This window comes from Ambystoma mexicanum, chromosome 8 (genome assembly GCF_040938575.1).
Source record: "Ambystoma mexicanum isolate Mex_15411 chromosome 8, UKY_AmexF1_1, whole genome shotgun sequence".
Lineage (NCBI taxonomy): Eukaryota > Metazoa > Chordata > Amphibia > Caudata > Ambystomatidae > Ambystoma > Ambystoma mexicanum.
The window spans coordinates 919,057,949-919,073,724 of record NC_090929.1 but is presented as its reverse complement, the minus strand read 5'-3'; the positions used below and the strand labels follow the sequence as shown (position 1 = coordinate 919,073,724).

Genomic DNA, 15,776 nt, shown 5'->3' with positions numbered 1-15,776 from the left:
AGTGCTGAGGCTCTGATGGGTATGGTGGATTTAGCGATAATAATAACTCCTACACCAGGTCAAGCTGGTCTGTAAGATCTTAGGATGGTATACCTATGAGGGATGGCTAGAGATAGGGCAGGGTTGGCAGCTTTGTGTAGCCAGGTTTTGGTGATGGTAAGCATGTCAAGGTCTTTTTCCAGTAGCAGGTCACATACATCTTGTGCGTGGGGGTGCAGAGGGAGCACGCATTAATGAGGGCACAGGAGAGGTTGTTGGGTTGTGGACTAAGAGGTTGGGGGTCAACAGGAGTGGACTCCTGGAGGACAGGTGATGACTGTGAAGGGGGTGCTGTGGTTGACGAGGCAATGGCAGTCTGAAAGGGCCACAACAAGGTAAGTTAGTAGATGTGGGAGTGTGTGTGCCTAAATGCTAAAGTCTAGATTGGCCTGAGCAGGGTGAAGTGATGATGGTGGCATGGCAGTGAGTGGCAGTGAGCTTGGCTGGTATAGGGGTGGTAGGCATAGCAGCGTCATGCTTGGAGGTCTGACCACATGTGATTTCATGGTAAATAGTCTGCAAAGGCCTACATCTGCTAGGGAGCTTTATGCATTACGAGGGGCAAGCAGTGGGTGAGTGCCATGGACATAGCAGAGGGAGGAAAGTAGTGGGCATGGGTTGAGGAATGGTAGTGAGGTAGGAAAAGAGGAGAGTAGGTCTCTCCCTGGCATTGGGGTTGGGCATGGCAGCAATGTACCAAAGAGGAGAGTGCAGTAGTTTCATGTTGCTAGGAATGCTTGTCTGTATAGTTTGGTAGCTCAGGGTAGGGTAGTACCCAGCAGTGTTTGTGGTTTGACAAAGGTCAGTGATGGTCCCAAATTGTATGGAGAGTTTGTGTAGAGAGTTTGTAAGGCAGGTGACTCTGAAACATGGGGAGGAGAGTTGTCTCTTGTGTCTTTGTGCATTGGGGGCGATGGCTGTAGCAGGCTGCAGTCCCTTAGTGTTGGTGTGCTTGGAGTCCACGGCTTTGGCGCATGTAATAGAGATATGCTTGAAAAGCATAAGCTTACATGTAGGCGAGACTTTGAGAATCTCGGCATTGGGGCAAAGTGACTTGTGTCTGGAAGCTGGTAACAGTGGAGCAACGAAGTTGGGGTAAAAATGGAATGGGTGGTGTTAAAGTGGGAGCAGTTTGGCAGTGGGACAGGCTGTAACAAAGCATAACGGGGAAACAACCTAATGATTTGTTACCTTGTTGTGAGCGGTCTTTGGTAAAGTGGGCAGCACAAAAGGATCCGGAATGATGCGTGAATCGCTAGGAAAGCCATGTATAGGGCATATGGCAGTGTTCAGACCTTAGTGTGAGTCTTTTGTGTGGATCCGGCTTTGCCTGCCAGCTCCCATTGTGAAGGGTAATATTGGTGTAAATCGGCCAATCCGAGTTCAGCATATGAGGGCCAGTCAGCAGGCCAGTCAGTGGCCATATTGCAATAAGGTAATGCTGTCAAAATCGATTGTGAAGCAAAACAGGGCTGGTGGTGGTGGCGATCATTTGGGGGGGTATCAGATATATTTTCTTGTAGCCCTGGGGGGCTTAACAGTAATGCGGCAGCATGATCAGATGCATTTTCAAATTCAGCATTTCGCTGCCCAACAGGGCTTACATTCAGAGTATTATCCGACTTCGTTCATATCAAGGGTTCTGGGCAGGCAGGTTTAACAGGCCTTAGTCTGAGGCCTTTGTGTGGAGCTGGCATTGCTTAGTTAAACGGAATACAACTAAAAAAATAGAATAGGCCAGTACCGTAAAGATTGCCAATAAAGCAAATAAGGAAATGGCAAAGAATAGCACAGATTTGCGCTTACTACCTTATACTTTGCCGACAATTGAAGCCGTTCTTTTCCGGAGACGCCTGGAGATACTCACACAGTTTTACTCAAGGTCATCTCAGAGATGCTTCAGGCATCTATACATCCAAACAAGTTTTAGGCTTTGTAAATCAAGTATAAGGTAGCAGGTGCAGATTTCAGATGTTCCTCAGTTTCTTCTGATTGGCCCTAGTGCAAGTCTTTGTGAATAGAACCCAATATTTATTTTTCACTTTTTTAATCAGCACTATCCACAGAAAGGGAATAAAAGTCTTGCGCTTTTTCTGTTGCTGATTGTCTCGGAGCCATCTAGGATGTATTCTGTTCTCACACATAGCTGTTATTTGTCAATTCACATGAACTGTAATATTCTTCATTCATTTTGACACGGTAAGTATTGCTACATTGGCCTAGAAGGATGCACAAGATCTGCCATCTGCAGACTGCCACATTGATCACTCGTGTCCATTCTTTTTTTTTTCTTCTCATTGGCGAATCTGTGATTTGGTGAAATAAATCGCCTATGTTAGTAGTTATTTCTGCACCTAGAATGAACGCGTAAAGGCCTTTATGGGCGGACCCTATGCATGGTAAAGATAACATGCCTTTTTAAAATTGCATACAAGTTTCCCTGCGTTGAAAACGACAGCTTAAACTAGTATACATGGCCTGCAGGACCTGTTTATAAGGCCCCTTGCTGCCATTAAACTTGTTTTAATAACCCACAATGGCAGGATGGGAAAATTGCCAATCGTATGACAAAATAACATCACTTCCGTTTGGATGCTTTTGACCACAGGTCAGATACATTTGTCGTGACTGATTTTCCAGCCCAGTGGTGTGTTTAATATGTCAATGTCTATTATTACATGCAGTTCAGGCCTCCTCATTCTTCAATTGCCCATGGTGTAATTGATAAATACTTGTCCATGTATAAGCGTGGTTAGCCCTGTTCCCAATCTTAATTTTGTCCATGAATCATTGAAAATATGTCCATGGATCTGCCCGTTTAACAGCTATATATGTGCATGCAACTAAAGCTGTCCATTGCCATATGTGGACAGCCTTGATAGTGTCCAATGTAATTTGACCATGGCTTGGACATCATTCATGGGCGTGCATTTTCGATTTGGCTAATTTCTTTTTTAAGCATAATTATTAAGTCTGAGGTGTGTTCATGTTTGGTAAGACAATTTATATTTCTGTTAACAATACAATTCTGTTTACATTACAGTGCCCCCCAAAGGAACCTCAACTCTGAAATTCCACACTTCTAAAATGTAAATTAATGTCAGCATTACCCCAAAGATTTGTGGTTTCATCCATACCTTACTAATCTAGATGATCAGTGTAAAATGTGATGAAGTTTCATAATTTTAATGCAAAACCACACAATAAGACATCCGCTATCAGAAGAGAGAACTGCACATTTCCTTCCTTGGGACTCAACTTTTTGCATATCCATAGTGTTGTGCACAATTGCAGAGTAATACTTTAATTGCCAGAGGAATTAATATTGCTGTGGTATTTCACAATGAACATACATGTGTATTTTTCTGTGTAATAGGGTTGCAATCTTTTCATCTTACAAGGCTTAAAGCCATCCTGCTATTGTTAGGTTCCTTCAAAAGCCCTACGCAGATATGTGTCACTCAATAGAAAAATAAGATCGGTCATAGAAGGTCTGATTTCCATCCTTTGGTTTGGTGTTTGTCTAAAAGTGATGATCTAATATTGCTGAAGTGCAAATGTTTTGGAAAAGGTTTTCGTTACAGTCATGCAATAGCGCTAGTGCTTTGGGGGAAAAACATCAAGGAATCATAGTCATATAGACATTCATTTTACATTACAAATTGTTGTTATCCACAGATAAAATTAAAACGGGGCAAATCGGTACTAAGTCGCTTGCCTGGTTTAATTTACCTGGCCACCTTTATGATCGATTTAGAAAGAATGATTAAAATTGGTTATTCCGTCTGTCTATATCAATCATCCAAAAACCATTCAGCAACCCCCAGCCCAGAACCAACCTCCCCTCCCTCCCATAAGTGTTTGATTGTGGAGGATGATGAAGAATGTATTGTGCTAGGAAGGGGGGCAGTGGATGGAGTAAATGGGGTGTTCTAGGGGTGAAACCCCCGAAATATTTTGAAATCTCGCCAGTACGGAGGGTAGGAGTTCAGATTTTGATATTTCGGCATTATGAAGCCCACACAAAAACTACCGAAATAAATCAGTCTTTTTTGTGTTCGCCCTTCAAAATGCTGAAATAATACATAGAACCAGCACATCTACATACAAAACCATTATATGTTGAGATATATTCCTGCTATTTCAAATGCATCCCTATCAGGGACACCATTAGACCATGGAAATTTCTTATTGTCATGAGCACCCAAAGTGACCGGGCGGGAGTCCCATTTCTATAGAAAGCTTTTCCCATCATAATTGTAGTACTGTCTGTCAGGAGATGAGTCATTGCTCAACACATGGCTATCAATATTTCATAGTTCTAAATGAAAGGAAGGAAAAACAACTCTATATTTTCCCAGACGGCTATGCACTTAGACAATGTTCTTTCTCCAGAAGGTGGGGCATGAGATTTCAGAGGGTAGAAATGCAACCCTATACGTGATCTGCCTCACTGCCCTTATAAACAAAATGGGTTTTGCATTTTAAGTTGCTTCACATTGGTTAGATCAGGACTTCAAAAACACACGCACCTTGTCTTAAGCTATAACCTCACCCTGCACCAGCCAGAGCCAACTGCTTTATCCCCAGATACCTTGTAGACCCGTTATGGCCACCACTCCGAGCATTGTTTTACGTCTGCCTGCCTTTCAGCGGTGCATGCTTTCACCACGTGTAGCACCTCGTTATTGTATCTGACCTTCCCCAACTCTGTACTAACCTTAGGCATGCGATTTTCCAATATCCGTTATACCAACCCATGTGCTATGTCAGTGTTATTATACTTAGACTGTCCTGGTCAGGTTGAACTCGTAGCATATTTCAGCAACATAAGTATGTATTGGCTTCTTAGACTATGCTGCCATTGTGTTATGCCTTCTTACACTATACTGCCATTGTGTTTTGCTTAAGAATGCTCGCTTGACCCATTCTCGCTAGGACTGCCTTATAGTACGCAGCAAATAGCTTTTGTATAACATGTCTATCCAATAGCAACAGCATCTCTAGCACATTACTAGCATTGCATGTATGTTTACTGCAAAACTGGATACGGAGCATGTTGTACTACACTACCATTATTTATTGCACATCTTATGCCATACTTAGTGCAACCACACACCACGCCACTTAAGCTAACAACCACCACCCTCTCTTAGCTTCAACCTCACTCAGTGCTTTAAGTGGGGTAAGAAATTGAGGGGGGGCCCTCGTTTGGGGGCGTGGTTTTCATTGTGGGCGTGGCCTAAAAGTGCACAAATCATAGTAAGGTGCGCAAACAAATATATAAATGTATGTGAGCATTTATATGTTTGTATGCGTACTACTATGGTGTGTGTACTTTTCAAGCCATATTTTATAAAAATAGCAATGTTACATATTTCTATGTTTATAAAAGGTGGCTTGAAAAGTGCACAAACCATAGTAAGTTACGCACCTTACTATGGTTTGTGTACTTTTCAAGCCACCTTTTATAAACATAGATATTTGTAAAATGTTTCTATGTTTCTAAAAGATGGCTTGACACGTAAACAATTCAAGGCATCTTTTATAAAGCGTTGATGACGGACAAAACAAACCGCAAGGTGGCTTTGTCCGTCGACAAAGCTTTATAAAAGATGCCTTGAATTGTGCACGTTTCAAGCCGTCTTTTATAAACATAGAAATATTTCTACCTTTATAAAAGAAGGCTTGAAACGTACACAGTTCAAGGTATCTTTTATAAAGCTTTGCCGACGGAGAAAGGCACCTCGGGCTCTGTGATCTATCTGCTCAGAGCACATAGATCACTGAGCCCGAGGTGTCTTTCACCCTCTGTGAACCCGCGGGCTCCGTGATTTAATCTGCATATTAGATCACGGAGCCCGTGGGGGTCAGTGACCTGGGAGGGAAAACAAAGGGACAGTAACTTCCTCTGATGACCCTGATGAGGGGTCGTCAGAGGGAGTTACACTAACTGACAGAAGTGCTGCCAGCCTCAGCGTTGCTCTGGCTGGCTGGCACTTCTGTCAGCTTGGCTGACATAATGACAGGCGCATCTCCCGTCGCGGCTGCGGCCGCGGCGGGATAATGCATCCCGCCAATGTTGTGTGGGACGGGGGGCCCCGGCTGGGCCCCGGCTCAGCCCCACTTTCTGGAGACTGCCGGGGCCCGGCCCCGGCAGGCCCCGGCCCACTTAAAGCACTGACCTCACTCTAACGTGAGACTCTGTTGTGCCCATCTTTATATCTGCACATTAGCCTGTTGGCTGCACTCGTTCCGCCCTAGCACCAACCCACATTGTGATTTGTCTCCTGCATCGCTGCTTTGTGTGCCTAGCCATTATGCACAGACACAACCAGTCCCTTGTAGTCAATCACCCTTATTCACCATCATCACTCAAGGCACTGGCTCTCCTTATCGCCTCTACCTTCTACCTCCTCCTCCACACTGCTTGTCTGCACAACAGCAACATCACCCTGCCCAACAATTCTCGTTACATCACCATGGCCAACACCCCTCCCCACACTAACCCCTACCTTAACAACCCTGTTTTATGGATACAACGCTTTGCCACTAGACCCACATTTAACCAACCTTGCACCATCCCATTTAGGAACTCCAGACTTGGATCAAAACTCTCCCACGCCTCTTACCACCTCAAAAAACATTCATGCCTAGCGGCCAAGACTGACACCCTTCCACCCACATCCTCTCCTGTCAAGAACACTAACATGAACACTAGCAAAGGAGCACTAATTAATGCCAGATCCCTTACAGCCCATGCATTAGATGTAGCCGATATCATCCTGTCCCACAATCTTGACTTCATAGCCATTACTGAAACCTGGCCCCACGCAGCCTCAGGCCCCCTACTCTCACTCGCTATCCCCCCAGAGTATAACATTATCAGACACGACCGCAACACAAACCAATCTAAAGGAGGTGGCATCGCCTTCATCCATAAAAACTCCTTAAATGCCCGTCCCTCCTCAGTGCATCATATCCCGTCGGCAGAAGTGCTAACCATCAAACTTGCTACCACCCCAACCACACTATTACTCTACACTTATTATACAGGCCCCCAGGGCCCCTATCGACCTTCTTGGAAGACCTATCTTACATTCTGGCTGACAACGCCAAAACTAACTCGCAAATCATCGCACTAGGCGATTTCAATCTGGGCTTCTCCGACGCTAATGACACCACGGCCCTGGTGATCGACAACATGCTCACTAGTCTAGGCTTTACTTAGCATATCAATAAACCTACACACTCTAAGGGTAAATCCTCGACTGGATAGCCAACCTTAATTGTGACATTATTGTGTTGTCGATCCAACCCTGCATGTGGACAGATCACCATATTATCACCTTTAACATCCTTGCCAAACTTACCACCACCACTCCAGACATCGCCCCTGCTATTCCCACTAGAAATAACCGTGACATAACTTGCAAAAAACTCCTCCCTCTAATTCTACCAGTTGTCAACAAACAGTATCTCTCCTGCACTGACCCAACCGTCCTTATTGACACCTTCAATCGGACCATGCTGAAAGCCCTTGACCTCATTGCCCCCTCCAAGCCGTTGACCTCATTGCCCTCTCCAAATTGAGAAAACCTAAACCTCGAGCACATCTCAACTCGTGATTTACACCTGAGCTCAGAACTTTACGCAAAGCAAAACGTAACTCTGAAGCACATTGGAAAAGTAATCCGACTGAATCCAATAAAGCCAACATTATCCTAGCAACACTAAATTACAAGGAAGACATATTCCAGGCAAAAAAAAGACATGCACAATAAACGCATTGAACAAGCTAAATCTAACACTAAAGAGTTGTTCCAAATCCTTAAAGAATTGGAAACCCCTGTCATTGCACCTGACACTTGCACCAAAGACAGTACCTGTTGTACTAATATATATATTTTTTTTTATTTACTTGTTTTTAATCGGAAATGAATTAACGATTTTTACAAGAACCCTTCTTCTTCTACAGATGCGCCGAGGCGCTTTTGACAGTCATTTTTCTGATGTTGACACTTCTGAGTTCATGTTTACTTTCCGCCTTCTCTATCCGGAATTTCGCTGTTTTTTGATTGTTTCTTAGATTTGGCTTGCAGTGGGCAATTTCACTGTTTCGGCCATCTCTGCTATTTTCATATGGGCCTGTGTGTTGGAAATCTTTTCGAAGGCAAGGTCTATCAATTTTACTGCCGCTATGGTCCATCTCGTTGTTTCTCCTGATATTAGCCTATTCCAGACCGCCTCTTCATCTAGCGTTGTCGCCCCTTGCAGACATGGTTGTATATATCTGTCTCTAATTATGCTGGTTTTTGGGCATCTTAGGACTAGATGTCGCAATGTTTCCACTTCTTCTTTATTTTTGCATAGGCGGCAACTTTTATCCATTTTCGATGATCTAATGGCTAGGATTTGATGTGTCATCAGCAGGTTTAGTCTTGCCTTCAAGAATGTGCTCCTCATCTTTTTGTTCGGGAACTTTTTGCAGTAGTTCAGTGGCTCTTTCACCCTGTTGAACGTCGGTGGAAGGTGGGTGAGTAGCTTATTTGCTCTCGCTGTGTCTACAGTGTGGATCCAATCCATGAGTTCGATTTTTATCTTTACTCGGTCTGGGTTTTTTTTGAGATCTTCTTCTGTGCATGATATTTCGTTTAGTGTTTCTTGTATTGTTGTTGCCCAATTGTTGAGCGCTTTACAAGTGCCCATTTTCAATTCTTCTGCTATCACCGCGCATATTGGCAATGAATCGGCCATTATGATTTTTCTCTAAAGTCTCAGCTTGCTTTGCTTGACTGATGTAGCTAACGAGACCAGGCCCAACTCCCTTCTAATTGCGGGCATGGAGGTTGATTTCGGTAGGCCTAGTACTGCCTTCCACACCTGTCCTTCCAATTTTTGCCATATTGGGTTCGGTAAGTTGAGCGCGGCTTCCATACCATAGATGATAGACGGCACAACCTTTGCCTTGTAAAATTTTATTGCCGGAATAATGGAAAATTTCCCAAATTTTTTGTCCACCAGTCTCATTTGTGCCGTAAGTCTTTTGACTTTGTCCCATAACTGATCTTGTATTGCGTTGTCACCTGCTGATCCGTCTAAGGTTACCCCTAGGTATTTGATTTTGTCAACAACTTCCAGTTTGGCGTTTTCCAAGTGCCAGGTTGACTGCTTTGTATTTTTGTTTGCGGTTTTTTCGAAGACCATCACTTTAGTTTTTGTTGTGTTAATTTCCAGATGGTTTGTTGACATATAATTTGCCAGGTTGTTTAGTTTTCGTTGTAGCCCAATTGGTGTTTGGTCAATAATGATGGCGTCGTCTGCGTACCATAGCCGTGGTATGATTTCCTTTCCTATTTTTGGTGGGAAAGCTCTTATTTTTTTTTCTTCGATCTGGTAGTCCCCCAAGAAAGCGATAAACAGGGCTGGAGCTAGTGGGCAGCCCTGCTTTACACCTCTCTGGATTTCAATCTCTTCCGACAAGGTGCCTTGCTTATTCAGTTTTACTCTGATTTTTGTGTTTTCATGAAGCGCTTTTATTGGTGCCAGGACCGATGTTGGGCATTCCCACTTGCTCAGTTTCAGCCATAATTTTTCACGATCAATTTTATCAAAGGCTTTTGATAAGTCTACGAATGCCAGGTAGATTTTTGGGGCACCTTCTTTTACTTTCGCTTTCAAGATCTGAAGAATCAGTATGTTTATTGCCGTGCCTCCCTTCTTCTGGAATCCTGTCTGAAAGATATCGAAGCAGGGTGCAGTCTTTGCCCATGTCCCAAAGTGGATTAACAACTGGGTTGCGTAAATTTTGCCCACAATGTCTAACAGTGCTATGGGCCTGTAGCTTTCTGGGTCTTCTCTGTCGCCTTTTTTATACACTGGCACAATTATGGCATTTAGCCAAGTTTCCGGCACCATTTTTGTCTGGGCGCAATGTGAGAAAATTTTGCTAATTAGCACTGCCCATGCCTTCGCAGATTGCTTTAGGTCGATATTAGACAACCCGTCCGGTCCGGGGGCCCTTGATGTTTTTAAGTTTTTGATGATTTTTTCAATGTCTGTGATGTTAGCCACGTTCACCCAAGTGGCTGTCGTGTCTAGTAATCCTTTGGTTGTTTGCGTTTTTGGTCGCTCAAATTGTGCCATTAGGTATGATTTCCAGTTTGACTCAGGGACTTGGTTTATCAGTTCTGGAGGCTTCGATCTATTTGTTTCTTTGATTATTCTCCAGAAATCGCTTGTTTTCTTTGAACCAAGACTTTTCAACATTTTTTCCGCATCTTGTTGGTACATCCATAGTCTATGTTGCTTTAGCCAATGGTTATATTTCTTAGCCTCCATCTGCCAGTTTTCCCAGTCTTCCTGCTGTTGTCTTTTTGTTGCAATTTTCCTTAACCTCCTCACCACTTTTCTTCTTTCCACCACCAGTTTGTCATATGTGTGTAATGTGTTTGATGTTTTCTTCTGTTGACTCCTCGCTGGTTTTTTGTATGGTATTAGCAACGGTATGTAGTTCGGTCGAGTTTGTGGGGTTTTTTCTTGAGCCTCCTCAGAGAGTCTATAACTTGCTGTTATCGTTTTTACCTCTTCTTCTGTTAGACAGACTCTAGATTGTTGGTTGTTTATTTCGAGATTGTATTTATACACGTGATTTTCAGTTTGTGATCCTGTCCATTTGCATATTAGCAGATTGTGATCACTGTATGTGGTTCTTTGAACTTTGTATTCTTCAATTCTGGGTATAAATTCTGTTGACACAAAGATGTAATCTAGGGTAGCTTTTGCATTCAAACTCTCCCAAGTTGGAATGTTCTTTTGTTTCGGAAATAGAGCTGCGATGTTATGAAGATTTCTTGGTTTAATCAGGGTCTCCCATGCAACACCCCTCTCGCGGGTTGAGTCTTGACACTTTCCCAACTTTATTTCTTTGTTCCCCTCTCTGCAATCGGCGTTTAAGTCGCCACATATGATGATGTCCGCATTCGTGTGCTCTATTTTTATTTGGTCTATCACCTCTGCCATTTTTGCGCAGTACGTTTTGTTTGTCATCTTTTGGGGGTTCCAATACGTGTTTATTATGATGATTTGGTTGCCAATCCTCTTGCTAATTGATTTTCCTTCGTTGGTCCATGAAGTCAGTATTACTAACATCTCATATGATTCGTGTAATTTTTTCGGTGTTGCCAGGCCTACTCCCATTTTCGTTGCTGTCAGCAGGCCTGAGGATGGTCGGCCTAACAATCCCTTGCTTGCAGGTGCTATTTCCACTACATAGCCGTCTAGGCCGGGTTTTTCTTGTAGCCAAGTTTCTTGTAGGCATATGATGTCTAGTGCGCCTAAGTCCACGTCGCCCGGTCTGGTTAAATGCGTGTATCCTCTTGTGTTCCATAACCCCAGGATGAAACATTTCTTGGTTTCTTTTTGGTCACCACTTCTTTGTTCATCCCACGTAGGTGCTGGTGACCGTGTTAATTGCTAATTTTCTGTTTTACCCATTAAGGCTGCTTTTAGCCATGCTAGCGGGCCCGTGTTCGTTGACGTATCTTTTGTTTGTCTCGGAGGTGATTTCTTTGCTCTCTCGTTTCTACTGTGGCGGCCAGTTCTCTCTGGGCTAAAAAAGCTCTGAACGCGCCTTGGTTCCACTCTCCTGTGTAGGTTCTGATATTCTGCTCCCGTGTCCTGGTGCTCCTTCCTTGATTGCGTGTTTTGTTTTTCGTCCTTATGGGATCTTCGGTTCTCTTTTCTCTCTTCCGTTCGTCCATACTTCACTTGCCAATCGATACCTCTTTCTTCTCTCTGTTTTCCTAGTCTATTAGATCGATACCGCTCTTCTGTCCGTGTAGTGAACTGGTATGGTCTTCTTTCTTTTTCATCGTACTTAGTGTCTTTCTTTTCTTTTTGTATTTCTCTTTTAATTTCTGTCAGCCCAAACCCATTTTGGAGCATTTCAGTAGCTGCGTTTGCTTCCGTTTCTTGCCGGATTGGTTCTTTCACGTGAATGTATGCCTTGGCGATCTTTCCTCTATGGTAAGGCTCTACTAACGTGATGTTTTCTGTTTTTATCATTTTCAACGCGTTCATTTTACTCATTAATTTCAAGATCGTCTTCCTATTTAGGATCATGTATCCACTTTTTATATCTAATTGCTCAAGTTTGAATATACGTTCCTGTCTTTCCGCTTTCGACATACCAGTTCTTCTGTTTTTCTCTGGGCTTTTTATCTCCTGTTTTCCGTGCTTTGATGACCACTCACTTATTCTTTGATCTTTCGAGGGCTTTCGTTCTTCTTCTCTGTTCTTTTTTTGTATTTCTGTTGCTCTTCCCTTTTGGATCTCACTTGCCTCTCTGCTTCTTTTTGGTGTTTGGGGTTTCATATTTTGTCTCATTTCTATTTCTTTCTCCGGTTCTTTTCGCTTTTGTATTTGGTGATCTGTGTTCACCTCCATCACTGAGTTGTCGGAGGCGGTCTCCCAATGCTGGGACAAATTCATCAGGTTTGTGTCGCTCATAAAATCTTCGACCGACAGGGGTGGACTTCTCGTTTTGTCTCTTTTCCTTTCTTTCTGGCTTTTTTCAAAACTTTCCTCTCTGATTTCCTCTTCCTTTTTTTTTCCTTTTAGTTTTTCTGCTTCCTGCTGCTCCGCCTTCTCTGTCGTCGGGTCTTTGTCAGTCCTATCAGTTTTCTTTAGTTTCAATATCACTGGGACCTTATTCTGGGGATGATTATGGAGTCCTGATTTAATTGGGTATGTTTGCGGGGGTTTAGATCTTTTCTCCATCACTTCCTTTATCTCATTGTCTCCTTTATGTCTCTCTGTTAATGCTGCATTTTGACTTTCCCGCTCTGATTTTTTGGTTTTCTTGTTCTCCTCCTCTGTCCCTCTTTTTAGACACTCAATTTGTTTCTTTAAGTCCTCCAGCTCTTTTTCCCACCCCTTCTTGTACGTGTCAGTTCTTTCTTCTACAGCTGTGATGTATCCTTCTATATGCGTGATTTTTGTGGACATTGAAGCCAGAATTGATGTGTTGTCTTGTATTCCTTCTTTTATTGTTTCGTATAGTTTGCAGTATGGCGCCAATGCTATCGTTATTGCAGACATGATTGTTAGTAGATCTGGTTTTTTGCTTGGGGACTCCTTTTGTGTCGGCGTGCCTAATTCACTTATTCTTCTATTTTTCTGCGATTTTGGAGTGCTGGCTATTTTCCCTGGCATAGCCATTATTTCTGTGAATAGGCTATCGCTTAATCTGGGTCTGTGTGCTTTTTCCTCCAACCTTATGCACTTAGGTTTTTCTTTCTGTGTTTCTCTTTGTTGGGTCTCTCCATGCAGTTCTCTTACTTTCTCCGGGGTACGAAGTAACTGGTCTGAATTCGGGTGTGCTTTTGCCCCATCTGGGCCATCCACGTTTTGTTGTTGGTCTTTAGGTTGGGACACCCTCTCCCGGGCCAGGGCCTGTCTTTGGTTGTCATCTTCAGGTCTTGAGGTATTTCCCCCTCCTTCAGGCTGCTCCTCCTGATGTTCTTTTAAAGCGCTTTGCTTCCGTCTTTCTTCTCTTTCTTCTATTTGTCGCCGGATTGCTTTCGCCGCGTTCCTTTTTTCTTGCAAGAGCTGCTGCAGACCTATAGCTGGCGATCCTTCTGGTCCCGGTGAGACCCCGGGGGTCTGTTGACTATCTCCTCCTGAATTTATCTCAACCGCTTCCAGCAGTTCTGCGTCCGATAGATCGTTTTCCGATTCTAATTTTCGTTTCTGCTGGTTAAAGAAAAATGCTTTCAATGTTCCTGACAAGGATACTGGCAGTGGTCCTTTTTGCGTTCCCTCATTTTTTTTTTTTTGCGTTTTTTTAAATTATATTTTCTAATGTCGTTTTCGTAATTCCTAGCTGTTCACAGCCTCTTTCTTTATTATTCTTTGTTGTTTTCATTTCGTTTGTCTTTTCTTGATTTTTTCTTTGCGTTGTTGGTTTATTGGTAGGTATCCTTTTTTTCTGTTTTACTTCTAACGCTTTTTTTTCTTGTTCTATTTCAGAATCTGAGTCTGACGTCCCCGTTTCACTTTCATTCCAACTTTCTTCCGTGCTACTTGCTTTCCCCTCGTTGCTGATGAATTTGCTACTTGCCACTTGCGTCCGATTTTCTTCCCTTTGTTTTATCTCTTCTTCTATTTCGTTCTCACTTATGCCTAGTTCCTCTTCAGTATCAGCAAACTCTGGTTCCCTGTGTACATTTGCTTGTACGACTGTTTTGGGAACCTTCTCTTTTGGCCAGTCTAGCCTTCTTCCTTCTTCGTATTCTTGTGGTAAACTGTCCACCTCCACTCTTTCCCTTTCTTGCGTGGCGGTCAGCTTGTTAGCCTGGCTCTTTGCCAGTTCCGCTAACTGTGTCCCTTTGGTGTTTTCATTTGGGCTGTCTATTTGGCCTCTAACTTTCTCACGGCGTTTCTCTAGACCACTCCTCGCCGTGTTCTCCATCCGCGTGGGGCTCCTCCTCCTAGCCCGCCCTGAGTCAGGTGAGGCAGGCAGGGCTGGGTGTCCTGCTCCGCGGTTTGTTGTCTTTTCCGATGATTTCTTCTCCCTCCGTTCCCTCCGGTCCTCGGCGTCACAGCGCTCCTGCTGAGGGTCCGTCAGCGGCTGCCCTCCGACTGCCGTTTCCGGAAACCCACTCGCCTTCGGTGCGGTGTGCAGGGCGCTGGCCACCTCAGATCCCGGTAGGTCTTGTTTACTTTCGCCGCTTAGATTTATTTCTGGGCCTTGTGGTTCTGTTGTTACTGGTTCTGTTGTTACTTGTGCGTCTTTCTCCTTTGGTTCATGGACGCACAAAGTAGACGTCGTGCCCACCTCTCTGAGCTCGTTATTCGGACTGTTGAGACGAGACCTCGGCGTATATAGCTCTTTTTTCCCTTCGTGGGTGGTTTCTTCGTTGAGAAGCGTCTTTAATTTCAGCCGAGTGCCTGGCGATTTCACACTCCTTAGACGCCGTTTATTGTTGTCAGTGTTGTCAGTGTCCGAAACCACTCCCACCTCGTCCGGTTTTTCGTTTTTACTATTTTTTCGTCCTTGCTGTAACGATGGTCTCTCATATTTCTGGGCCTCCATATTACGTTTACCTCTGCCTCTGCCCTCGCGGGCTCCCGCGGACTCCAGCAGACTCAACTCTCCTCACCAACTCCGCTCTGGTGCAGGGTTTTTAAGCCCTCCCACACGCTGTAGTAGACAGTGGAGAGAGACTCCAGCAGACTCAACTCTCCTCACCAACTCCGCTCACCGCTCCGCTCTGGTGCAGGGTTTTTAAGCCCTCCCACACGCTGTAGTAGACAGTGGAGAGAGACTCCAGCAGACTCAACTCTCCTCACCAACTCCGCTCACCGCTCCGCTCTGGTGCAGGGTTTTTAAGCCCTCCCACACGCTGTAGTAGACAGTGGAGAGAGACTCCAGCAGACTCAACTCTCCTCACCAACTCCGCCAAAATTGATTATTGTACTTATATTCAAAACGCACTCCTCGGCAAGATAGCCTCCCTCCAAGCCAAAATGAATGCCAAACAATCTAGTCTTGAATTCAACTCGCCACACAATATCCAACCAGCTAAAAATCACCCTAGCCTCCACTCACTGACTCCCTTAAGCTTCTCACCCCTTTCCATTGCTGAAGTAGAAACCATTATCAACAGTCTTTAACCTTCCAACTGCCAAGGGGACTTATGCCCGGTGCCTATTATCAAGGAGGCCGCCCATGA

General features: G+C 44.1%; 1 protein-coding gene across 1 annotated transcript; it reads right to left on the bottom strand.

The window, feature by feature from the left end:
• Nucleotides 1-11,514: 11,514 nt before the first annotated feature.
• On the bottom strand, nucleotides 11,515-15,136 carry LOC138472863 (trichohyalin-like). The gene is made up of 2 exons (XM_069611250.1): nucleotides 14,039-15,136; nucleotides 11,515-13,794 (listed from the first exon to the last, which is right to left on the bottom strand). Exons 1-2 carry the CDS (start codon nucleotides 15,134-15,136, stop codon nucleotides 11,515-11,517), a joined length of 3,378 nt encoding a protein of 1,125 aa, XP_069467351.1.
• Nucleotides 15,137-15,776: the final 640 nt, after the last annotated feature.

What these genes read in the sequence shown, in the direction of transcription:
- LOC138472863 (XM_069611250.1), bottom strand. Translation starts at nt 15,136, where the DNA reads ATGGAGGCCCAGAAATATGAGAGACCATCGTTACAGCAAGGACGAAAA. An exon ending in AAGAAAAAAAAGCGTTAGAA is followed by an intron (nt 13,795 to 14,038) that starts GTAAAACAGAAA and finishes TTCTTTAACCAG; the next exon opens with CAGAAACGAAAATTAGAATC.